Source organism: Urocampus carinirostris, chromosome 17 (genome assembly GCF_059441175.1).
Source record: "Urocampus carinirostris isolate Australia breed hairy pipefish chromosome 17, RoL_Ucar_1.0, whole genome shotgun sequence".
Lineage (NCBI taxonomy): Eukaryota > Metazoa > Chordata > Actinopteri > Syngnathiformes > Syngnathidae > Urocampus > Urocampus carinirostris.
The window spans coordinates 25,327,993-25,355,499 of record NC_142365.1 but is presented as its reverse complement, the minus strand read 5'-3'; the positions used below and the strand labels follow the sequence as shown (position 1 = coordinate 25,355,499).

At 40.0% G+C, this 27,507-nt stretch overlaps 1 protein-coding gene across 5 annotated transcripts in view; it reads right to left on the bottom strand.

Annotated features, from left to right (window-relative positions):
- auts2a (activator of transcription and developmental regulator AUTS2 a) overlaps positions 1–27,507 on the bottom strand; it is a 495,511-nt gene that overhangs the window by 397,009 nt on the left and 70,995 nt on the right. For all 5 annotated transcript variants that reach the window (XM_088321276.1, XM_088321280.1, XM_088321278.1 and 2 more), the window contains exon 3: positions 2,831–3,034. In XM_088321276.1, coding sequence (XP_088177402.1) covers positions 2,831–3,034 — 204 coding nt within the window. The remainder of the gene's footprint in view (positions 1–2,830; positions 3,035–27,507) is intronic.

Below are 27,507 nucleotides of genomic sequence, written 5' to 3'. Positions count from 1 at the left end.
TCCTAATTGAGAAGGAAAACACAAGGCAACCTCCTGACATTTAAAATGTAACCTACTGGGAGGGCAATGCCTGAACGTTTATGCTTAGCGAAGCCAAATAAAATGGCTCCTAAGGATAACTGAAGCTTGCTCAATTTCAGAAAGGACCGAAAGGCTGGTGCTGAATGCAGCTTAGAGTTTTTAAAAGCATGCATACCATAAATTATTTACAGTCAATGTTTTTTTTAGAATTAAGTGTCTTTATTCTCATTAATGACCATACAGTATACACTGATTACGAGATTAGACGTGGCATTCCAAGACAAACACATACTGAAGGCTTAAGATAAAAAATTAAGATTAAAAATAATGTCAGGATAAAACTATTTACAAGTTAGTTTACTGAAGTTATAAATATATATCATAACAGTAGTGCAATGAAAAAATGCAACAACATTTAGCAGTAACAGAATTCTAAAATAAGCCGATGAATAAAATATGAATACAACGCTGATGACATCATCCATCGTATATACAACATTGAAGAGTTTTTGCAGTCACTAATGGCCAGGGGTCAAAATACAACATTTAAGGACTAATCTAATTAAAATCAAATCCAAATCTAAGCTTAACTGTTTATAAAGTATGTGTGTGGGTGTTTTTAAGTTAGGTATGGGCTCCGACTGGGCTAAATCATTTTTTGTCAAAAGTTTCACAATTGTGGGCGGCATTGGCTCAGGAGATATAACGCTGGTCCAATTCCCGGCTCCTCTGTGTTATATGTTGAAGTGTCCTTGGACAAGACACTGAATCCCTTATGCCCCTAACAAGCAGGTAGGTGCCTTGCATGGCTGACTTCCTAATGGTGTGTGAGTGTGTGTGAGAATGGGTATGAAGCACATTGTAAAGCGCTTTGGGAGGTCTTCATCGACTTGAAAAGTGCTATATAAATGCAGACCATTTACCATTTGTACTTCAGGCCTCCACCATAATATTTAGCTAGGTTCCGTGTCCGCATCCCCAATAAATACTAAAAATGGTAATGGGTTCTCTACCGCCCTCTGACGGCCAAATTGGGTACTTGATACCCAAGGATACAAGACCATGATTGTTGCAATTGTTTCTTATGCAGACAAATTGTGAACTTTTGAGCTAGAAAAAATGCACACTCTGGGGACCTACCATTCCCCAAGTTACTAGCAACATATATTCCTCATCCATAACACAATACACACTGTACGTAATAATAATTGGCCAAAGATAAAGGCACATACTAAATATGGAACCATACAGATTGGGTGGCAATGTACCATAAATTCTAGGCCACAAACCTCACTAGCTGCCTTTCCTCTATATTTCAATAAACTTGGGAGTAACGTTACGCATCTGGGTCCTACATCAGTTCTGGTCCTGACAATTTTGTCTTTATACAAGTCTTACAAGATTTCAAACAGGAGGCTTAAACAGCCATAAAAACGTAGGTATGCCAGTTTCTTTCATTTAAAGCCCGCAGTGGCTCAGGAGGTAGAGCGCTCGTCCTGGGATTTAAGAGATCGCAGTTCGAATCTCGGCTCCTCCGTGTTACATGTCGAAGTGTCCTTGGGTAGGACACTGAACCCCTAATACCCCCAATAAGCAGGTTAGCGCCTTACATGGCAGCACGGCCGCTATTGGGAAATGGGAAGCACACTGTAAAGCGCTTTGGAAAGTCTTGACTTGAAAAGCGCAATATAAAATGCAGATCATTTCATTTCATAAATAGCTGGGGTTAACCGCATGGGGGAGAATTTGGAGTTGCTAACTTTGGCTACAAAACGTCAACAGTGCCCCCACACAACTGAAACTGTTTTCAGCTGCGAAGTTTTTCAGTTGAGAGGTGTTTACGACACGTGTTTTCGGATAATGTGATGATTCAAGATGACTCTACAAGGACAACATATTTCCTACTGCGCCAAAAGAAAATGCAAATAAGGGCTGTGTCCCATACTTCTTGACACCGTGCCAGGGCAACCATACTGCTGAGAATAGTGCCAGATTGCAACAAAGACCTGTGTTTTCTGGTTGTTGTAACTAACAAAATTCCATTCACTTATCATTGTTCCTTGAGAATTACTTACTTACTTCAGCGACCTGACATTGGAGCAGATTATATGGAAAGAGAAGCGTAGCGTTTTTGATAGACCATGTCCACTGCTGTTTGAAATGGATGTATAATTTGATGATTCAATTTGTGGGTGAAAAAGTTTAAATACCCTAAGTATGTTGTAAATATTGAAAAAGTACTGTGAAACCTCCCATTTTGCTCCTGATTTGTATTTTATGAATAATGTCTGCAAAACCCTGGACTAATTTATCCTCTAAAACGGTGTCATAAATTATTCCAAATGTCACCGCAGTGTTTTTAGAGTGCATGCTCGCCATTTTCCTTCCAGCCACCACGAAGATAAAGGGAATAACCTTCACCGTATTTAATGCTGCAGTGTTTAAAAAACAGCCAAAAAAGTAGTGGCTTGTAGTCCGGAATTTACGGTAGTTTTTGATTGAATACATCTGCAAGCCTTCGAGCGCACACATAAGCGATCGGATGTGTTCTTGGTTGAAGTGTGTTGTCTTTCTCAGCCAGCTTATAAACATCAACAGGTATCTGCTGATCTCAAGCAGGTATATAAGCACATTTATACACACTGGACATATCAATTAAATAATAATCAAAAAACAGTCAGCGGTGAATTATTGACTCCACAACTGCAGGTTCAAAGCAAAACCTCCAATCACAGTTTAGAGCGGTAAGCATGTGGAACCCACCAAAACATGCTTACAAACACATGTTAAAGATGATATCAACACTCACCAATGCTGGTTTCTTGCGTTTCTTTTTCCTGCTTTGTGTGCACGCTAGACGTGGATTGTTTTCCTGGTCTGAAGGCTGATGATGATGGTGGTGGTTCTTAAAGGGCTCCAGGCTCAGGCCATTGGGGACTCTGGCTGACTTATTCTTTTTTAAGGGTACAGCCTGCTTCACTCTGCGCTCCTGTGGCTGCAGGGTTAGGTTTTTCTGTAGGAGAAAAACAAAGGGTAGCATCGTCAACATCGGGCCCATCACTTTATTTCTCATCACAATACTTAGAGAGGGAAACAAGTTCTGCAAGAGATCATTCACATGAAGCATATTTCATTGTAGTTGTCACACTAACTACAAAACAGAAAAAAAACATGTGCATTTCACTGTATGCCCTTAAAGGTATTACCAAAAACATATATTTTTTTCAAAAGGCACAGAATGTGTGGTGTTCCTCATCACTGGTATGAAAATATGTTGCAAAATAATCCAGTGCCGGGTGACTAGAGAATTTTTTTCTCAAAGTAGACCCGTCTGCCTTGTTTCCTGTAGAGCTGTGACATAATTTAAAAAACACAACTATTTCAAAATATTTAATCACATTAACACAACATGTGAGGAGACCTCCGAAACAGACGGCCATTGTGAACAGCTGTTGTGTACCGCTCATTTCTGCTTAAAGGTAGATGAATGTGACTTTTCGTTTGTGTTTTTCGCCGTGTGTCGCGGTTGGTAGAATTTTGTTTGGCTAGCTCCCTGTTAGCATCGGGGATGCCGAGAGCTTTCCCGTTTTGTTTGCTCCTGGTAGGCGCTTGCTGGATGCCCACCGTGTGTTGTTTGGCCAGCTAACCTAGCGTCAACGTCAGTTTTGCAGTGTACCTTGATTTATTCCTGGCCGGCTTCGCATTTATCACTGTAGCCGGTGCTGCTGTTTTTTTGGTTCCCATTTACCCGGGCTTCTCAACGACTGTTTTTTGACCGGCTAGCCTGGCATTTGCGCCGGTTTCTCCATGGCCCTTGGTTTGTTCGCAGCCGGCTTCGCCTTTATGTGTCTTTTTGTTGTTGGTTAGCAGTTGGCCTGGCTGCTCACTGTGTTTTTTAATCTGCCAGCTTCGTATTTTTTACATATTTTAATAGGCCCCGGCCGAATTTTAATGGTTGGTTTTTAGCCCCCCGTTTGCAGCAGTTAACCACTTTAAGGCTGCTCGCCCTTAGTTGTACCATTACTGAGGACTGGTTTGTAAGCAGTATGGTGTTACCCCAATGACGTCAACACTCAGGAAGTCAAAAACGAGACAGGCAGTCTTCAAAATGCATTATCAAGGAAAGCAATTTAAATATATATAATGCAAGAAAGGTGTAGTATTTCCTCACATCTTGCATGCTTTAGAATTTAGGAATACTTTTAAAAGGTCTGCTGTAAACTCTCATGGTTGACATTAAGATAGCATTTACACACAAAAAACAGAAATTTGTATAAAACTCGCTAGCAAACATATGAAAAAGGCTACAATATCCAAACGTTTTCATTTCATTAGATGCCCTTAACCTAAACAGCATTATGATTACTGTTAAATATTTAGTATGAGAGGTAAACATTGTTCATAAAAGATTTGGACAGTAGTTTTGGAATCATCCTATATCAGTATCAAGTTTTTTGTGTGTTAAACTTAACCTAGCTAACAACAAAGAAAACCGCATAGCATTTACAAAAGCAGATGAACTCAAAATGCCACCAGAAGAACTACCTGTACAGGCTTTAAAGCATAATTGAGCATACGCCCTTTAACACGAGAACAGCTGAAAGGACTTATATTGTTTGTAGAGTAACCATTTTATGAAAGCACTTCAGATACACTCCAAAAGCGTTTTTCAAGCACCCATCACAGAGTTGCTGCTGTCGTTTGCCTTTTTCACTCCCATCCAGTAACATGATGAAGATTTTGCAGAAAATAACTGAAAAAGCTGTGGTTGGGCTGACAGTATTCTTTAAGCCACTGTTTCGCATGCCTCAGTCGACAAAGCTTAATGAATTCTGAAAATAAATCATGCACAATATGTTATTCCACTGCAGTGCCCAGGTCCAGTGTTTTATTTCAGCTGCAGCATTCTCCCCGTGTGGAGTTTGCATATTCTCCCTGTGCATGCATGGGTTTAATACCGCATTCCAAAAAACATCCATGTCTGGTTAATTGGTCGGTCCAAATCGTCCCTTGGTGTGAATGAGCGAGTGAGTTGTCTTTCTCTGTGTGCCCTGCGACTGGCTGGCAACCAGTTCAGGGTGTCCCCTGCCCACTGCCCAAAGATGCTTGGGATGGGCTCCGGCACCCCAGCAACCCTAGTAAGGCTGAGTGGCGCAGAAAATGGATGTGATGGATGGATGTTTTTCCAGCTTTAATAACGATTTTGAAATCAACTCCTTATTTCAGCGGTTCACTGAGATGCTGAAAGACAAAAGAATTGCCCTATGCAGTTCCCTTGACAACCTTCATTATGGCAATTGTCTACCAGTATTGAGAGCAATTTATGTTTTCGAGTAAATATATAACACTCCAGAACATAATGAAATATGGCTTTAAGATATTCTTGACATCAGACTTGTTTGAAAATATACCCAAATATAAAGTTGGTTTTGCCCACTACCACTTTTCTGTAGTGGTACGTTGAACAGAGAACAGCGAAAATGAGTCGGGTATGACGCAGAAAAGAAAGGTGCTAGTTGGAGCCGAAAAGGCCAGGAAAAGAAAAAGAAACGCTTTAAAAGAAGTACTCTTAACATTCATTTTACTCATCTTGCACATATTGCCTGTCATCTTTGTTTTTCTGGTTGTGTGTTCTGCTACGTGTTTGCAGAATTTACTTTTACAAGGTAGCTCCTCTCACTCAAATAAGCTCATAGTAATGGGAATTCCATCTATTTTTCAAGAAGCGTCTTTTTTCGGCTTTGTTCACTAAAAAGAGTCGGATCTTTCAGCTCCCAAAAGCCTCTTTAGATTGTTTTTGTTGCTTTATCCACATGTGAAATCATTTTTTTATGGAACAGTTTGCATAATTACTTTTGGGGGACAAAATAAGCTAAAAAGGAAAGAAGGCAACAGAAGAATAAGGGAAAATATGGGCAAAAAGAGAAAAAAGAATGGACGATAATAAAGGGAGAAAAATGAGATAATACATTACAAGTAAAATGAGAAAACGGGGGAAAAAAATCAGAAAAAAATAAGAAAAAGGTAACAAATGCTAGAAAAAAAGATAAAACATTGGGAAAAAAGAAACAAAAGTGGAAGAAAAATGAATGAAAAACAAGAAAAAAGCAGGCCCTTTCACAATACTGTGTGCATGACCAACTCACAGATGCCTACCATTTGATTGGACTGGCAAATAAGTTCCTGTTAAACCCTTTTCTGTACTGTAGGTTGCTTGTAAGGGCAGCTCTAAAATGTGAGAAAACTACCGACTTAAAATGTGTGTATTGAAGTTACTTCATAAGAGTTTAGTGTAAAGCCTAACAATCTGTTAGGAAGAAAAATCTACTTTTGATATCAAATTACTGATACTCTACATAAGTCAATATGCTTTCATCTATCTATATTTTTTCCATTGAATTTGTAAAAAAAGATAAATGTGTTACGTCAACATAAAATCTGAATTTTTTTCAATAAAAATACATCAGAAGAGCTCGTTGCTGTTCCATTTAATCGAAAACCCCTTTCGATAGGCAAGTGGGCAGAGAGCGAGAGAGGGGGTGGAGAGGGAGAGAGAGGGGGAGGGGGGAGAAAGAGAGAGGGAGGGTGAAAGAGAGATAGAGAAAAAAAAAAGAGAGAGAGAGAGAGAGAGAGAGAGAGAGAGAGAAAAAGAGAGAGGAGTTCATCTTATTCTGGCCATTCTGAAGGTATAATCACACCCACAAATGTGATGCTAACATATTATCTATTTGCCTTCTAACTTATCGGGCAAACAAAATGTACCATCAAAACACTGGATTGCTGGTTGGTGTCAATGGGCCTTTATACACCTATGTAGATGAGAGCATAGAATTTGAGGTAAACATATTCTGGATTTGGGTTATTTTATGTTTAAAATTACTTCAGCAATCCATCATGTGTGGAGAAAAATACCCCATCTAGGACTGTACCCAGACACAAAGAAGGAGATATTGGAGTTGTTTGAAGCCAAAATAGATATGGACTGAGTGTTTGTTCATAAACTGAAGATTAAGCAAAGCAAAAAATATGAAGGCTCAACTGCTTCCACAGCTTAGTGTAAACCTTTTCTTCTATTTTACTTCTATTTTTATCCTGTGGCTATAGCCTGTGGCTATTCTTAATCAGTGTAGGTGATCTTCCTCTATGCGAGCATATACAGTAATTTGTAACTACATGGTTACTTTCAGACTGCATGCAACTTTTTGCTGTCTGTAATCTGGTGCGTAACTGAATTACTTTATAAATGAAGTAACTGTGTAGTGCTGCAAACTATTACAGTTTTCCTGTTACATGACCAACACTGATGACAATAAATATTATTATAAATAAAAATCCCAATTAGAAGAAAAGTCAAAGAGAGTTTGCGAGATGAAGCAGCAGTCTCTCCGACTGCGGCATTTCTCCAACACACACTTAAAATGAGAGATGATTTAATCATCATCACAGCACAAGAACACTCTACACAAGAACAAACAGTGTAAACAATTACTGGTGATTTAACAGAGGCTAATAAAGAGAATAAAGAGCGATAAGTGAAAGCACTCCTGGCGGTGCAGTTCAGGACAAGCGTGCATATTAAACTTCAGCTAGCTGGTTAAGTGGGGCTGTGAATTGTTTCTCCTTCTTAAGGGAGCTCTTGACCTGATTATCACATTTTTCCAGTACATGTGAAATAACACTGAATCAGCGTTGTGACTGCTGAAACTCATTTAGCTCTGTTCTTTGCAGCCTTGCACCCAATTAAAGGTGTGATTAGAGAAGCCAAAACACTTCCTCTTGTGCTCTAAAGGTAATCCAAAATTATTAAACATGCTAAATGTATTGATATTTATATTCCAATTATTTTTCATTTTGAAGGCTCCATATCTTTTCATTGTGATCCTGAGCTGTGATGTCATCAGAGGAACACCTGCACCCTAGCGAAGTATTGGTAGTTTTCTGTAGAATGCCTAGATGTTGTGTCACAGCTAGATGCAGTAATAGTACAACAAGGGTCTAACAGCCAAAAATGGGGTAACTAGCAAAAACAACAAACGAAAGGCTAAATAGGACCAATCAACAAAAGGCGGCCGTCACCTTAGGGAAAATACGCAAGGCTGGCTGACCAAAGAACAACCAGAGAGCAGCCAGGCTAACTGGGAACCAACGTCGAAAAAACGCAATGGCAACAAACACAAAGCCGGCCAGGAATAGACAAACCAAGGAACATGGCAAAACCAGCGCTAAAGCCAGGCGAGCCGATCAAAAAACATGCGATAAAAGGCCAGGCTAACCGGGAACCAACAACGGAAAGCAGCAATGGCTATGGTGCTAAGAGCGAAGCCAGCTGGGAATGGAGAAAACAAGGAACACAGCAAAACCAGCGTTAACACCAGGACAGCCAGGATAACAGGGAACCGTCAAAAAAAAAACAACAAAAAAAAACAACTACTACGGTGATAAACGTGTAGCCCGCCAGCAATAAACCAAGGGATATGTCAGAACTGGCACTAACGCCAAGGTAGGCGGCCAAACAACACACGGTTGGCAGCCAATGAGTGCCAAAACAAAACAGGAAAGTAATCGGCAGCTCTAACGCTAACGGGGAGCTAGCCGCACAAAATTATACCAATAGCTACACATGGCGAAACGAATAGCCACAATTACCTCCTTCCAAGCAGAAATTGGCGGTATGCAATTGCTGTTCATTACAATCACTGTCTTTTTACTGGCCCGCAGCCTGTGTGATGAAATCAATAACAAGTGGCCCGTCAATAAAGGTAACCTCAGTAAAAACTATCTATCTATCTAGCTACCCTGGTCATATCCCTCGAGAGGGGTGACCGACAGCAGGACAACACATACAAAAATCAAGAAAATAAAAGAAAATTTAAAAAAATCTAAATAAATAAAAAGGGAAAAAGTAGCACAAAAACACACACAAAACTTTTTGGACCATGACCAACCCAAATGCCCAAACACCCAAACAAGTTAAGCACCTCAACATCCAAGTTGGTCATGCTTTCGTCCCTCCAGATGAAACGGGACACAAGAAAGCGACCATGTCAGTCGGGTCAGGGTGACACAACACGCTCTTCTGTTCAACAGCAGGGCCCGACAGCTTTCACTGGTTTACCCCTGCCGCATCATACGGGTGCCCTGCCCATCCCTTAGAACGCGTCTAAACATCCCACTATCCTTTTACAACACCTCTCCACTCATTCCTATCACCAACAAGAGCTCTAGATCTCATTATATTTAGACCTCTTTGCTGCAGAGCACTCATAACACTATCCATCCACGTCAATTGTGGCCTTCCTCTTGGTCTCCTTCCATTTACTTCTGCTTAGTAAAAACTAAATTTGTAAATAAAAAAAACACCATTACACCGGATGATGACAGTAGCCCTTTGGCACCTTTCCCTTGGCTTTTTGTGAGAATTTTAGCCCAGCCCATTTCCAACATCCATCCATTATCTGCACCGCTTATCCTCAGTAGGGTCGTTGGGGTGCTGGAGCCCATCTTAGCTGTTTTCGGGCAGTGGGCAGGGGACACCCTGAACTGGTTGCCAGCCCATGGCAGGGCACACAGGGACAGACAATTTGCCCGCTCATTCACACCTAGGAACAATTTGAACCAGCCAATTAACCTGATGCATGTTTTTGGAATGTGGGAGGAAAACTGGAGTGTCCGTAGGACACCCACGCAAGCACGGGGATAACATGCAAACTCCACACAGGAGGTTCGATCTCATGACCTCAGAACTATGCCGCACACGCGCTAGCCACTGTGCCGTCGTGCTGCCCCATTCCCAACAAGGAAAGTTGACTGTGAGGGCCGCCACTTCCAGGACAAGTGGAAATCGGAGAATTTCTTCTGAAACATCTTTGTCTGCCTTATTTGCCGAGAGACTGTTTTCAAATATACCCACCCAAACTCAAAAGGATGAAAAATCAAGTTTATTCGAGCTGATTTAAGAAATGCATATACTTGCACGCAAATGATGAACAGCTGCATACATGACTTTAAGCCATTAGGTGGCGGCAGAGAGTCAGAGAGCCTCTATATCTTCTATAAGCAAATTCTGATAAGAACATACAATTATTTCTCAATTAATCACATTTTAACAAACATTTTGAGAGGTGTAACATGACATGCACCAGTTTGAAAATGTGTCTTGCAGTACAACAAAATCCGTAATTCTGACTTAAAACAAAAGGAAAACACTATATATAAAGATTTGGCTGAGTCACACATTTAAGTGTATGACTCTGGCAGCATCCAAGCAGGAGAATGGTAATAAAAGCCAGTGCACGTGTTATGGATTTAGATTGTATTAAGATAACTGCGATAGAGGCCATTAATACGGTTTATTTAAGCCAAGGTAATTGAAATGAGTGATAAATTGAAAAGTCTATACAATGTCACCAGCAGTCTCACGTCAGCGCCTGTTTACCCTTTTTAAATCAGGCTCAAGTAAAACTACTCTGCAATCAGCTTACCCATACAACGTTGGATGGTGAGAAACTGAAGGAGCTTGACAAAGTATCTATTAGATTGACAACACTTTTGTCTTACTGTCTTACTTCCTGGATCACAACCTGGCTTAAATGGCTTTATATGGGTGCACTTCCATTTATCTATTCTGGCGGACTATAAAAAGTGCTCAAAGTTGGATTCAACCCCGAGATTTTCCAAGGTCTACTATCGTTCCTTAGTGCTTTATGTCACTGATGTCATGTTCCTTTTGGGATGGTGCCTTGAAAAAATGGCACATGTTGCTTAGCAACTGAGCATGTAGACAAAGAATATCATTAAATTGAGCTGATGCTCTGGGTGCTCTCTCTTTTGTAACAGAGAACTTGTTGCTCAGTAAATAAATTGTTGCTTAAATATTCCTAAAGATATGACCCCAAAAGTGCAGCATAGCCTTGAGAGAGAGGTGTACCTGATTCAAGATGCTGTGTCTGTGAGATCACAGAATTTAAAGTCCTGCCTTTATAAAGAATGTGTGCAGAGGCTGCTGCCCACCACAGAGTAAATACTGGCACTATATATAAGCCAAACACATTAGTCAAGTCAAGTCATGTTTATTTGTATAGCTCTTAATCACAAAGAGTCTCAAAGGGCTGCACAGATCAAAGACTATTAAAAACTGCAGATTATTATGACACCATCCCCTGATCTAAAACCTACATGAGGGCAAATAATATACAGATATTGTCAACAGAAAATATATGTTATTCAAATGCTATTGAACAGAAGTGTGTTTTAAGCTTAGATTTAAACAGTTACACTGAGGTTGTAGATCGAATCTCAGGAGGAAGAGCATTCCACAGCACCGGGGCCCGAATGGAGAATGCTCTCAAACCAGCATATCTCTTCTTGGCTCTTGGGATCACTAGTAGAGCAGCATTTCCAGAGTGAAGGCTCCAGACGGGAACATAGGGGGAAATTAAATCTGAAAGATATGAGGGAGCAAGTCCTTGCATGATTTTGTATACTACCAACAGAACCTTGAAATCACATCTTAAGGTAACAGGGAGCCAATGCAGGTTAGCTAAAATCGGGGTAATGTTATCAATCTTTCTTGTCTTAGTTAAAAGCCTTGCTGCAGCATTTTGTACCAGCTGAAGGCTCTTGATATTGGACTTCGGGAGACCGGAGAGTAGTGCATTACAGTAATCGAGACGGGACGTAAAAAACGCGTGAATTATAATCCCCGCATCCGACTGAGACAGCATAGGGCAAATTTTAGCAATGTTGCAAAGATGAAAAAAAGCTCCATTCTTTTATCTCAGTGAGGCAGGCCTCCAAATTTACATAGTTTAGTGTGGCAGATTCCTCCATCGGAAGATCAAGTTGAGTGTCATCTGCGTAGCAATGGAAACTGATATTATACTTGCGAATAATGTCACCTAATGGAAGCATGTAAATGCTGAAAAGAAGGGGGAAACGTACTGAACCCTGCAGAACACCACAGTGCGTCATATCTGAGGTAGGATCTGAACCATAAGAGGACTCTTCCTGAGAGAACAATCCATTTTTCCAACTGTTCTTGTAAGATATTGTGGTCCACAGTGTCAAAGGCAGCACTAAGGTCCAGCAGCAGCATGAGTGATGAAGCACCGGAGTCCATTGCCAGTAGAAGATCATTGGTTACCTTAATCAGCGCTGTCTCAGTAGAGTGGTTAGCCCTGAATCCTGATTGTGTAGATTCAAAAAGATTGTTCTCGGATATGAAGACATTCCGCTGCTGTGCCACGACTTTTTCGAGTGCTTTAGAAAGAAGTGGTAGGTGTGACACAGGTCTATAATTACATAAGCATTCTGGATCAAGGTCGGATCGTTTCAGTGTAGGTTTAATAACAGCGGACTTAAAAGCTGCTAGAGCTACACCTGAGGAGAGTGATATGTTTATTATATTTAGAACTGAAGGTCCAAGGACCCCAAAAAGACCTTTAATCAGCGAACCCGGAAGCAGGTCAAACAGGCAGGTAGTCGGTTTGTCCGTATTCACGAGCGTGACAAGAGACCTCTTTCTCAGCCCCATATTTGGTAATCAGAAACCAAGCTAAAGCTTCATAATAAAAAGCAAAAAAGGGGAGGCAAAGGAAGTTTTACGATTCACTTCAAGCCCCACTGTATACATTTTGCGTTTGTGTCTGATTTGTAACTGTAAAACCAAATTTTTCCAGCTTGAGAATAAAGGAAAGTGCAGAATTTTATAAAAGAAAACTATATGTCAGCAGAAGTAAAGAAGAAACAAAAGGAATCAAAGAAGAGAACAAAACAATGTAAATGTAGTTGAAAATGAGTTGTACAGGAATACGTGGCTCTATAAATAGAACTACTTTGCGACTAAACCTGCTCATCAAAACCGCTTTGAATAAGTCGGCATACCAAGAATATTCTAATTCGTAAAGTAAAAGATTGTTAAAAGATTCGAAATTATCATGCAAACACACACACACACACACACACAAATCCTTATATGATCCATTTGTGAGGAAAAGCAAGTATTGGATAGGCTCAAAATTAATGGAAAGGTACATACAGTAGAAGTGTTTTTTTGAAGCTGAGAACTACTTTTTTGTTACTTATTTGCAATAAGGGGCTACCAGATTTTCATTAATTTTTGCAAACTCATGTTTTTACTGTGTTAATACCAGGTTGTTGTTATTAGAGGTTAAAATAGTCTCAGTCAACCACTAAACACCATGCCAGTTAGAGATCTAATTTCCTGGGAACTTACAATGTCCCACTATATATTTTCAGAACCAGTTCCTAGGCTATTCAGGTCTATCTGTTGCCCGTGGGCATCACATTGGAGACCACTGGTGTGTGGGATTCTACTACTGTATTCTAAGGGTACATTTTACAGTTTATTTTGGGGCCTGGAAGTATAAAACACGCTGCTTTGCAATTATTTAACTTTTATAATTGTATTTCTAAAAACATGCATTGCCAGTAGGAAAATATACAAATCTAAATATCCCAGAAGATTAAGACAGACATTTCCTCTCTACTTGCTTTCAAGCAATAAAAACTGCTTGTAATGTATTTCTTTCTTTGACATAATGAATGTGTATGTAATTTAATGTTTGATCAGGTTTGCTTGTATTCTGTTTTTACTATTGGACAACTGCAAATCATTTTGATGAAGATGCCATGTTATGTTATTAGGAGTTTCTGAAACTCATGACAAAAAGTTACCGGACACCCGGGCAGACAAGTCTGAAAAGTTGGCTACCCAGCCATAAAGTTGCCTGCCCCATTTTTCACAACTTAAAACAATAAGACGACTAATCGCAAAAAAAAAACATTGTTGCAAAGTTTTAAGGATAAACAGAATATATAACAGAACAACACTTTGAAATTAGGTTTATAAATCTCATAACATTTATTGCATGTATTGACATCGCTATTTTCCATCTGCCATCAGTATGTACCTGTATTTACTCCTCTTCATTCATGCAATGTTTCCGTTGCGTTGTCTGCTACAAGCCACATGAACTCCTCTTTCCATGATGCTTTTAATGTACATTTACGTTTTGTAGCGTCATCAATTTTCTGAGCTTTTTTTTAATCTTTCTTCTGAGGCTGAGGTTTTGGCTTGATTCATATTATTCAATATTGTGTTATTACTTTGTTTTTACTATGTTATTACCAGGTTGATCATTGGACGTTGGGATATAGAGGCTCAGTAAACCACTATATATTTATGAAGACATTTTCTATACTTTCTATTTGTTATCTTTTATTTGTTTCACCTATCAAAATACAAACTAAATTTCACGCAAAAGGAACTCGTCCTAATTTAGTCAGTTTATTATAATGCATATTATGAAATCCTATTATCAAATGTATTGCTTCTCTATGTAGATAGCACAGCCCTTCTCTCCCTTGGCCAGTCTCTAACTTTACTATATACCAATACTGACAGGCACACATTTAGCTCCTCACCCGATTTGGCTTGCTGCTGCATCCTACCGGCTAGGCAGAAAAGAGGGCCTCATTTAAGTGCCGACCCCAAACAGAAACTACAAATGACCGAAGCGCAGCACTGTGTGGGCTTTCTCTTTTTCCAACAACAGAAAAGGACAAGGTCAGGTGTTGTTTGCGTGGTAGAGTTAACTGCCACTGTGGCAACACCACAGATTGATAAAAACACATGGAAAAAGGCTCACCCTGTAGGGAGCAATGATCTGCAACCAAAAATCTAAACATGTTGCTGTTCCTGAACAAAACCTGTAAATCCGTTGTCACTATGGCAACAGAGACAAAGAAAGACAATTCATATTTTATTTGTCATTATTGACTGATTAACAATAATTAATATTTCAAAACATTGTGTAACGGAAGGTAATTTTGATTGTGTTCTTGACATTGTTATACTGTAGTTGTATTTTGGTTACATTGCAGCTTTTCTGGTTGGACTCTCTTGGCTTTTGTTCAGAAACAGTTGTATTATAAATATTTCGATTTAATCTTCTATACTTTTAACGTTTGCAATGTAGTTATTTATTTATCTTAGTGCCTATAATATTTGTGCTATTCACTAAAATGTTCAACTAACTTAAGGGGGACAAGTTCAATTATTAAAATATCATTATATTTCCGAGTAAAAGTATCAATCTTGATCGATACTACCCTGTTTTTACTTGTATCAGATTGATACCAAGAGTGAGTGAGTGTAAATGAGTGCATGAGGTGAATAAATGGATGTTACATGGATATTTGTAAAAGGGAACACCCCCAGGCATGTAATTCCATTATTCATTTCATTTAAATGTTCATATTAGTTTGTTAATGTTGTCTCTTTTGTTGGACTTTAAATATTCAGCACTTTTCTGTGAGGCTCTGGGAGCTGTCGATTGAGACACACGGAATGAGAGACAAACGAGAGAACAGGCAAAGACAAACGATAAATATAAACAAAGCTAATGCAAACAAAAAATAATTAAAATGAGTTACAACCAACGCACACCTGTCATGATAACCGATGTGAATCACCTGTGCCCGCTCATTTGGCGCCAGCCGCTGCGAGCTACCTGATTGGTTCCCTGTCCATTTTTGATCCCAGTCCTGTCACTCTCCGGTTGTCAGTCTGTCTGCGCACCTCTGTTGATACAAGGCAAGCCTTTTTTGACCCTCACTCTCGCCTGTTCCGTTTTTGCTCCCGTTTTTCCACCTGTCCGTTCCTGATCTCCCCGTCTGTCTCCGGCTACGACCTGATTTTGATCCCGACCACGTCTGCTCTCCCGTCCCGACTTACGACCCATTTCTGACCCTGACCACGTTTTTGCTCTCCTGTCCCGGCTACTGACCTGTTTTTTTTGTCCCTGACACCGCCATCGCCCGCTACGAAAGATCCACTTCCATATTAGATCAATATCCGATTGTGAGAGCGACTTGCTTACCGCATTCAGCGATACTCGTAAAACTTGTGGTAAACGTTACGCCATTGGGTCCTGTTTCTGTTCTGGTCGTGACAACACCGGACTTATCATTGTCCCCCTGAAGTGTGCAACACAAGTACCCTAGTGTGTGCATTTATAAAAAAAAAAAACTAAAACACAGGCTAAATTAAATCACCTTAAAAGCATTCCAAGCAACATCTGCTGGTGACCCAAAACCTAAGGTGCAAAGCCCTGTGCTTCCACATTAGAAGGTAAATTGTTTTCAGGCGGCATGGTGGTTAGTCCGTCCCGGGCACAGATCTAAGGTCATACGATCAAACCTTCCTGTGTGGAGCTTGCATGTTCTCCCCGTGCATGTGTGAGTAACCTCTGGGCACTCTGGTTTCCTCCCACATTCCAAAAACATGCCTGTCAGGTTAATTGGCTGGTCCAAATTGTCACTAGGTGTGAATAAGCAAGTAAGTTGTCTGTCACTCTGTGCCCTGCAACTGGCAACCAGTTCAGGGATGGATGAATTATTTACATCAACTACGTATAACGTTCATCTCAATGAGTTAAAATTAAAAATATAATATCTATTTGATATTATCACGAGACACAGCTAAACGATAATTTCCACGAATGCTGTTCTGCTGTAGACCACAGAGAATTACATTAAAATGTTCAGTAACTCGCCTCAGAGAGGAAAAAAAATGCACGAGCAATAACCTTCCCTGTTGGCTCTTCTATTTCTGGCAGCTTGATTTACCTCAAAGCACAAATGTTCAAGGGAGTCTGCTGGCAATAGAAAGCAAAGTGAGCAACACCACTGAAATTGCAGTTTTTATAGCTCATGCTAGACTCCTTGGAAATGTGCCGGCAAGGAAATATAAGGCTTGCGGTGTTATAACCGGTAACTTGTTGGTTATAGCGTACTTGAATGGTGTCAAACGTATTTTCACTGAGGGCCATATCAGCGTGATAGCTGTCCTCAAAGGGCCTGATGTAAATTACAAATGTATATGTATTGGCATGTAAAATAAATGTACTGTGACTACTCCTTCTTGTGAAGAAACTCTGCTTTTATTAAATATCTAAGTCACAACCCTTACATGCATTGAACATATGTCACTACACATATATTATATGTTATAAATTTAATACAGTGATACCTCTACATAAAAGATACTCTAGCTACAAGAAATTTGAGATACGAGATGTATTTCGGGCAAAATGGTTGTCAGACATACAAGAGACAATCCAAGTTATGAGACAATACCAATAGAGACAGTGTCAGGACCAGAACAAATGGTAGACCCAAACGCGTAACGTTTCACACAAAAGTTTATTGGGATAAAGAGGAAAACAAACGCCAGCGATCCGGTGCTCGCTGGACGAGCGAACCAAGCCGCTCACGGGATCGGAGAGTGGATCTCCCGGAGCGGGATATCGTAGTGTGGTCAAACGGGCAAAACGTGTCGATAGCCGGAGCGGGAGATCAGAGTGTGGTTGGTGGTCAAAAACGGGTCGTAGCCGAAGCGGGAGATCAGAGCGTGGTTAAATGACAAAACGGGTTGATGCTGGAGACAAACGGGGCATCAGGAACAGACGAGTGGCATACGGGTGAGAACGGGACCGACGGGAGCCAGAGTCAAAGTGCTTGCCTTGCGTATGCAGAGGTTCGCTGACGGACTGACAAGGAGTGACTGGAGTACTGGGTATAAATAGGAGGGGAATCAATCAGTCAACCAGCCAATCTTACATATTTTTAATGTTAATTAATATTTGAATGTGGTTTAATGATCAGAAAAATGTGTTATTTAGAGTTATCTTGAAAGTTTTAGGGAGGTATACAGTCATTTTGTATTGGGCAAATTTGCTCAAGATGCGAGCGATTCTAGATGCAAAAAGCATCCGGAAACAAATGAATGCCGTATATAAAAGTATCACTGTATATCGAAATCTTTATGGGCATGTTTATGATAATTCATTTCTATATTCCATTCATTGGCATTGGTGCTAAGCGGTCATTTTGCTAATATCATAGGCGACAGGAAATACATGTAATTTCGTTTTTGGACAAAGTACTTTTTTGGCCCGTTTATTTTTTGAGATTTTAAGCTTTTTCGTTACACATAAAATGATATGGTAACATAACTTTTTAAATAAGAGCAGTTCTATTACATATGTGTAGTTGAATCATTTCCCTGGGGGGCAGAGGAGGCACCTTTAGGGTTAGGCCAGGGTGAGCAAAATATGGCCCACCTGGAGATTATTTCCGATCTGCGAGACATTTTTTTTTCCCTCCTGCCTAGTCCCTTTTATTTATTTTCAAGATAAAGCTCTACAAAAAACTACTACGGAAAGACAAAAAAAGTTAAAAAAGATTGCTGCATAACTACATATCGAATTTAGATCTTCAACCTGGGACCTAATGTTTTGTTTTGCTTTGATTCTAAAAAGAAAAAAAACACTACAGACATATTATAAAAACTATACTAAATTCTATAATACAAAAATAATAGTACAGAAATACAACAAAATACAATAAGAAATTTAGCAAAGGTACTAGTAATTATGTACTACAAAAATATTACTGTAGTAAAAATACAGAAGTCCTACAAAATATTACAAAAAACATAAAAAAAATATAAAAAAATATTACCAAGTAATACTAAAGAAATACTACAAAAAATGCTACAATCATACAACTAAACAAAAGATCTAACTCACTGCTCCCCTTATTGGCAAATAGACAACAAAACATAATTTGTGCCGGTTAATGCAAACTCAATGTTATTTATTTCCCTAATGTATTGCCGAGGTATCGGATGTAAGAGTCTCTATTGACATATGGTTGGCTAATTGGATCTCTTAACATAGGGTCGTAGGGGCACCATTTCCGTTGGTGTTTCTTGGGCAAGTACAGCCTGGTGGCCCCAATCCCTGTCCAGGCCAACATATGTTTCAACCCGGTCGTTTGTTAGGCGAATGTGCTAACTACTGCACTACGGACACATAAAGGGTTTTGATGATTTCCCTCAACAACTAGGGCCGTAGGAGCACCATTTCCTGTGGTATACAAACACTTAAATACATCAATCAGTGATTTTTTTCCCTTACCGCCTGGCCTCTAAGCACATTTTCTCATACCAATGCTGCCTGCGAGAGTTAGCCCACCCCTTGGTTAGGCTGTGGGACCAAAATTGTGGCAAGCCTTTTAGGCCTGAGCGAAAACCTGCTCTGCCCTTTTCACCTGTCTGTCACACCCGTAATTAACTTTAAACAGAGATGGTGGTTCACCACCATTATATGATGTTGAGGCCCTGGACGCGAGGCAGTGGCACACTTAAGGGCTATTAAATTATGGAGGCAATTACATGTAGCGGATGGTGTCAGCGCTTTGTCTGAGACCATAACTAATGGCTTGTCAGGGCACTGACTCGCATCATACATCAGTGGGGAGAGACGCCACTTAGTTGTCGTGACACCCTGCCGCTGTGAGATCGGCACCACCTGTCACCTGCCTAACAGTTGCGCAGTCGGATGTTTTGACAGTACACTCCGTGAAGGAAATATTGAGACGGAAAGCAGTTAGCTGTGTCAAAAGTTTGTTTTAACACAGAAATAAAGAGTTTTCAGTAGGTTGAATTAGGTTCGCTAGAACAGTGGTCCACGTAATTTTTTGTACCACGGACCAGTTTAATGTTGGACTATCGTCTTGTGGCCCCGGCCAAATACTAAAATTAAAAGTAATAACAACAAAAATAACAATGATCTATCAATCCATGTTCTGTGCCGCTTATCCTCACTAGGGTCGTTTGCGCGTCAGTGCCCATTCCAGGTATTATTCGTGCAGTGAGCACAATTACATTGTGAGTCAATCGAAATACATGTATGGATCTGAATATTATGTGTGTAAATATTTTTGGGACATATCTCTCCTCATATAGGTGTTGGGTAAAAATGAAGGAAATGGGTTACAAAAGATAACATTTTCACTTGCAGCAAGTTCTTTCCATTGTAATTTATCACTGGTGTCAGAACCAGAACAGGAGGAGGACCCAAATGCGTAACGGTTCTCACACAAGCTTTATTTCACGGGAATTGGGCAGTCATGCACGTTAACACAAACGGAAGAAGTGGCCGGCGAGATCGATACCAGTTACACGAGCAGATACAGGACAGATGGGGTCGATACCGGACAGCATTGGGACGGACAGGATTGATATCAGATACAGGAGACTGGAGACAGATATCAGACAGGACGAGAAAGACGGGATCAATAACAGACACTGGAGACTGGAGTTCGATATCAAACAGGACGAGATAGACGGAGACAATACCCTATACAGGAGATTGTAGCAAGGTATCAGGTAGGGCGAGACAGACGGAATCGATACCAGACACTAGAGACTGGAGTCCGATATCAAACAGGACGAGATAGATGGGAACAATACCAGACACTGGTTACTAGACCAATATCCAACAGGACGAGATAGACGGGATCGATACCGGACAGGATACATAAGCAGGATACCGGACAGAGTCAGAACACAAGTCTTGCGGGGGCAGAAGTTCATTGACGGACTGACAAAGGAGAGTACTGAGCTTAAATAGAGGGAAGCCAATCAGTTAACAAGCTGGCGCAAAACCGGCGGGCCAATTGGGGGCAATGGGCAACCGTGACAACTGGGAAGCTCTACCCTAATATTTTGCCAGGCCCATGATGAATGTCCATAAATGATACGTAAAACTAATACACATTTTAAAAATCTATGTTTTGGTGTAGCATGCACCTGTCCTCTTGGGCGCGACCCATAGGGGGCGATGACGCTTAATAGGATAACGCTGTACAAATTAATGCCAGCGGCCGTTAACAGCGAGTGAAGAAGGAATGCAATGGGAAGGCGAATCCACCGGAAAGCAGTGTTGCGTCATTTTTAATAAGACTTCTTGAAAAAAATGGCATCAATGTCAAGCATTGACCAGCACTTATCCCAAAATTCAAGCACTTTTTAATCATTGAAAACACAACCTATAAGAATTTCAAGCACAGATACGATTCCATGAATATTGCACAATGTTCCTCTAGGTAAAACCACACCAATCCATTTGAGTCTACTGCATCTAAATCTCCTAGATCTGACTCTAGAACAGAAAGATTTGTGTAGGATATACAGCATCTTAATCTAGTTGTAACACAAGATGCACAATCCAATACATTACGATACATCACAAAGGGGGGAAAAAAACAAAACAATACTGAAATAAGAATTCATTTTTTCCAGCCTAGCTTACAATAACCGCCACAAAATTGATTTGCAAATAAACACGGACATCTTAAGATATCCGCTGGCTGGCTGATTTGTATGCAGCCAGGCGGTCTCTGTCATGGTGTTGCAGAACAACGTGAATGAGGCGGTCTTTCAAGCGGCGTGCAGACAGACAGCGCCAGGCTGTCGCGTAATGATCAAAGTCAGTGAAAGAGCCTTGAAGGCGAGAAACACTGGAAGGCAGACAAATGGGACCAGAAAGCATCTTGGAACACAAACCACTTGAAAGCCAGATCGCCGGGTGTTGCACGGAGGAGGAATAACGTTGAACCGTCAGCCCCGACATGTCAATCGTAAGAGGATGCAAACCGTTTGTGTCCTCTGACACAGTGTGAGTTTCCAGTGCCTGTCACATTAAGTACAGGGTTCGTACGGGTGCTTGAAACCCTTGAAAATGCTTGAATGTTAGTGTTGTGTTTTCAAAGTCAGGAAAACGCTTGAATTTTTGGTGAAGTGCTTAAAAATCGTTGAAAAGATTTTCATTGCTATGTTAGACCTGTAAAAGGGGTTCCTCGAAGTTATATGCGAATCAAGATGGCGGCGCCCCTGTTCGGCTGCGGCTACATCGGCTCGCTACGGTTTTTTACACTTCGGCCAAAAGACCCAGTCTTCGACTCAGTTTTGACGGAGCACAAGTTCAACTCAAACTGCAGATTAATATATGATCGCAGTTTTTTTTGCTGGATATGGGATCATCCAGACATCAAGCGCTCGGTGCTACGACCACTCAGGAGTGTTTATTAGCCACGGACTGCTATGTCAACAAGACCCAGCGGCCTACAAAGCAGCGAAGCAGAGTGGCAAGAGAGCGGCGTGACCGGAGGAGGAAGCGAGGTTGTCGGGCCGGGCTAACCGCTAGGCTAAAGGCTAAACCCTTCAAAACGCCTCTCCCATCCATTTTCCTCTCCAACGTTTGCTCTCTGGACAATAAACTGGACCATTTACAACTGGAAGTAACATCGAACCGCGAGATGACGAACTGCTGCGCTAAAATTCTGACGAAGACATAGTTAAACTTATCCATCCCGGCTGACGCTCAAGGAAACTGTGCGGGTCAGATGTATCGACATTTCGTTCTGTATACACGTGTACACGAATGACAATAAAGTAAATCTGAATCTAAATCTGAATCTGAAGTGTCCTTGGGCAAGACACTGAATCCCTAATGCCCCCAATAAGCAGGTAGGTACCTTGCATGGCTGACTCCCTATTGGTGTGTGAGTGAGTGTGTGTGGATGTGTAAGTGTGAAGCACATTGTAAAGCGCTTTGGGAGGTCTTCATTGACTTGAAAAGCGCTATAAAAATGGTAAATGGTCTGCAATTATATAGCGCTTTTCAAGTCAATGAAGACCTCCCAAAGCACTTTACAATGTGCTTCACACTTACCCATTCACACACACACTCACACACTATTAGCGGCCATGCAGCCATGCAAGGCGCATACCTGCTTATTGGGGGTATTAAGGATTCAGTGTCTTGCCCAAGGACATGCAGACCATTTACCATTTACTTGGTTGAAATGTATAGTAGAGTATTTAGGTGTATAATCATTTTGAAAAAAAGGGTATATACTTCACGGATATCGCCTTGTTGAGGTACTTTCTGGAACGCAACCCCCGCGATATACGAGGGTTCACTGTATATACTAATAACAAGACTACTACTTCTACTACTTGTAGTACCTCTACTACTGATATGTCTACTAATGATAATAATACTTCTATTACTAATACTAGTAAAAAATGTTCATTACAATAAAAATAATAATCAGCAGGAATAGAAAACCTAAATGGCACCTAAACAAAAAGTCATTTTGCGAGAAATGTGCTAACTGATTACTTCATGCTCTGAAGGGAACAATTCAATAAAGATTTATTTGGCACTCTTGAGACACCGCCGGTGGTAAAGATCAGCCAAAAATGAAAAGCAGCTGCCAGTGATTTTCTGAGCTGAGGTAATGATCCTTTCAAGCGTCCGTGACTGTGCAGCTGAATAACCAAGCACAACTACAGTTTCTAAGTATGTCCTGCGTTTAGCGCGGATAAAATGCCAATTAAGCTTTCTGTATGATAATATATTTTACTGGGAACCTCTGGAAAATTACTATTTGGTGGGCAATCTCATTTTTTGCTTCAAGGATATCCATTGAGATGCAGGAACTTATTCTCAAGGAGGTCCTTACGTATTTAGATTTATTCTACATAAGTCATTATGTGACCAAACTCGTAAATTCCAACCCGTAATGCTGTCTGTAGGGCAAGGAGGGAACAAGTGCACAATTTGTAACTACAGTAATACCTCTACAGACAAGCTGCTCGACATAGGAAACATTTGAGATACAATATGTCTTACGCGCAAAAATGTCATCCAACATACAAGGAAAAAACATAATTGCTGACACTTCAGCAACTGCCAACTTCCTCCATAGTAGGTGCTTATAATAAATTCACATTTGATTTTGTTAATTTCATCTTAATTATCGTACCAGTGGATTTGTATGTTCAATTACGATTTGAAAGTGTTTTATAGTTATTTAGGGTTACATTTTTGCAGACTGGAAACTGATTAATTCGGTTTTCATTGTTTTATATTGGGGAAATGGGCTCAATACACGAGCAATTTGAGATAGGAGCACGATCCTGGAATGAAAAAAATCTTCTATGCAGAGGTATCAGTGTTAATGGCATGACTAAGCCAGTGAATTAACCTCCGACTGGCCAGTTTCAGAATCCAGACTTTACCACAAGTCTGCTAAGCTGGTCTTGAGAACATCTTAGGTGTTAGCTCTGCATGTCAGGTTGTATTCCATCTACACTCATCTAAATGCTTCCAGTTCCTCACCAATGTTCATAGGCTGGAGGACATATTGCTTTCTTTCTTGTTTTAATAATTTCGAGCAAAGTACATTTTGCCAACAACATAGACAGGTGTTCCATTTCACTCCTGTATAGGGACCTGTCCCATTCCGATAGTCATGTAAGCAGCAGATAAGATGGTCAGGACACTTAGGTACTGTCATGTGTGTAGAAATTAAAAAGTAAGGAATCAGAACATAGCTCTGAAAAGATAGATGATGTCTTAGATCAGGGGTGTCAAACTCATTTTAACTCGGGGGCCACACGATGGAACAAACATTCTGTCGGGGGCCGGGCTAGTAGATTAAAGAGAAAGAAAAAGAGAGATAAAGAAATAAGAGAAAAAAGGGAGGGAAAAGGGGAGAGGGGGGGACAAAGAAAGAAAAAGAGAGAGAGGGAGAGAGCCTGAGAAACAAGATAAAAAGTTGCGAGAAAGGGGGAAAAGAAAGGGAGAGGAAGAAAGAAATCCAAAGAGAAATAGAAAAACAGAATCAGAGAAAAGAAAGCGTGACGGGCATGAAGAGAGAAAGAGAAAGAGAGAAAAGGAAAAAAGGAAGTTAGAGCAAAAGAGGTTAAAAGACGCAGAGAGAGAAAGAGACAAAGAGCAAAAAAGGAAGGGAAAAAGAGAGACACAGAGAGTGAAAGAGACAGAGACAGAGTGGGAGAAAAGGGGTAGAAAAGAAAGAAAGAGAGAGAGAGAGAGAGAGAGAGAGAGATAAAGAGAGAGAGAAATAAATACAAGTACAGTGTCTTTGCAAGAGGCACCTGGCTTTGGCAACATCAAGTTGATTATTTCAATCTGCAGCTTGTTTTTCTCTTGCGCTTCTCTGTGTGTCGTCTCGCGGGCCGGATTCAATCCCTTAGCGGGCCTGATCTGGCCCACGGGCCGCCTGTTTGACACATGTGTCTTAGATGGATGACCAAAGCGATATGGGGCCCTACTCTGATTAAGTATGGTCGATACTGGGTATTTCGGTATCAATCAGATGGAAATAAATACATAGCAGTATAAATTGATAACCATCTAATACTTTTTCTTTAGTATTGTCATGATCATTAAATAATTGAGCTCTTACCTCAAGTTAGCTTATGATTATAACAAACACAGTACAAAGACTATGGGCATTTAAATCTTTCATTTCTGTTATTTTATTAATAGTATAAAAAATAAATATGAATAGTATTATGTATTTCTATTTCAACTGTTTCAGATCAAGAATAAAACAAGATAGTCAAACAAAATACATTTTTTTATAAAAAGGTTATCTCTAGAACATGAATACCTTCCATTTGACAGTATTTTGAAAATAGTATAATCAGTAATGCAAATGAAATGTCAATTGTTTCTCATTGGCTCCATTGTCATAGTGAAAACAGATTTATAGTTAGTCCTTTCTTTTCCAGGAAGAGTAACATGATTACATTTTGATTGCAGCTTGCTGCTAATTAATGGTAGAGGGTTTTTTGCGTGTTTATGTAAATTAGTGGTGTTGCCACAGTAGCAGACCACTTCAGCATACAAAATGTACCAGCCCTTTTCTGTGGTTGGAAAAAAATCTGCCCCATGCTGTGCTTACTATTTGCCTCTGTCCTGTATAGCTACTGGTAGGCAAGGGTGTATACATTTGGCTCTCTTCTGCCTTGCAGGCAGGATGCAGCTGTAAGCCAGGCATAAACTTAGATTAGCCAAGCGTGCTGGGAAAGAGAAGGTCTGTGCTATCTACATAGAGAAGCGGCACGTTGAGGAAATTAGTGGATACGTTAATTATCGAACCCAGGGCAATAGTATCAATCCGACCCAAGTACTTGCTTAGTGTTCATAATACTGATATTGATTGATCTGATCTGTTTGGTTAAACTGTTAAGAAATTGCTTATCTACTTTTACAATTTAAATGTATATCGAGCTAAATAGTTGTTTTACCTACAAACGCATCACAATAAAAATCGAATTACTACACCAACAAAATAACCCGGTTTATTTTATTCTTTATTGATTACAACTATGTGCAAGTAAATTACAATGAGTGCTTGATTAATGCAACATTAAACTGCCTCACTTTGTAAAACAAAAGCAAAATACTGTTTTTGTTCAATTGCGCCTTTAGGAATGCCTTCGTTGTGGAAGTAAATCTTATTCTGATCAAACAGAGAGACTGTTACAAGATTATTACACCTCTTTTATATGAAGTTTAATTGCAAAGATACGGTGTGTCATTTTATATAATAGGTTACAAACTCGTTTCTTTGCAGAACAGATTTATTGACAAAATATGTTTTCATGAATGTCACTGTTCCTCAAAACTATAGATAGCTTTCCAGTGAGTATTAATATGCATATTAATGTGTACCTGTCAACCTCCACGGCTCCATGCCCGTACAAACGGTCGTATTTCCCCGTACAAAATACAAAATAATCATACACCATTTATTATTTTTTCGGAATGATGCATGATGGGAAATCCCCAGGCGGCAGACGCGTGCAAACAGTCGCATCAAACCGCTCGCTTCGTTTGCAATGAAAAAAAACGATACCGAGATAGAACTCCTTTGACTTGAGTGATTTGCTGTTTCGTGATAGTCGGTGTATACCGGACGATACCCATCATTGACAAATTTGCGTTTTTCCGTACAGATTTCCTTGTACGTCATACTCGTCTTAAAATGCATAAAATACGTACTTTGTACGGCAAAACCGTACAGGTTGACAGATATGTTAATGATCAAAAATTATGGGAATTCAAGCTCGGCGCCCAGAGGGCTCTTCAGATTCTTGTTGTTGCATGAACTCATAGATTACCAATAATAACGGAACATTGAGCACAATATGAATTAACAATTAACTTTAAAAAATTATATTCGTACAATATTATAACAGCCTTTATATTTTCAATCAAATGTGATATTTTAACTAATTTAAACATTTAACTTTTTAATACTAAGCAACAAGGACAAGTCTGTCAACACAGAATCCCTCATAAAAATGTGAATTATTAACTCTTCAGTTTCGTGAATAAACTATATAGTAAATAAAGTTATCAATTATTTACAATTCAAATTTCAACAAATTTAGGCTGAAACTACACAGACCTATGTAAAACATGCAAAGGATTTGATTTAAAATGTGTCAAATGAGTCCTAATTTGGATCATTTTCCTGCTTTGACTCATTTACTTTTTAGATTAAGCTTTTGTCCTCTGTATTGTACGCTCTATTAAAGACAAAGAGATGACACCATTTGCATTGACCAATCATATACACCCTCAATAGAAAAAGTGTCTCAAAGGGAGCCTGCTCTTGATTGGTGGGAAGCCGGCTCCTGTCATTAAACTCAAAGAGCTGGCTCAGAGGGCCGTTGAGTTTGCGGACGACACATCTCTAATTATCATTACATAAAACACTAGAATGGTTGTG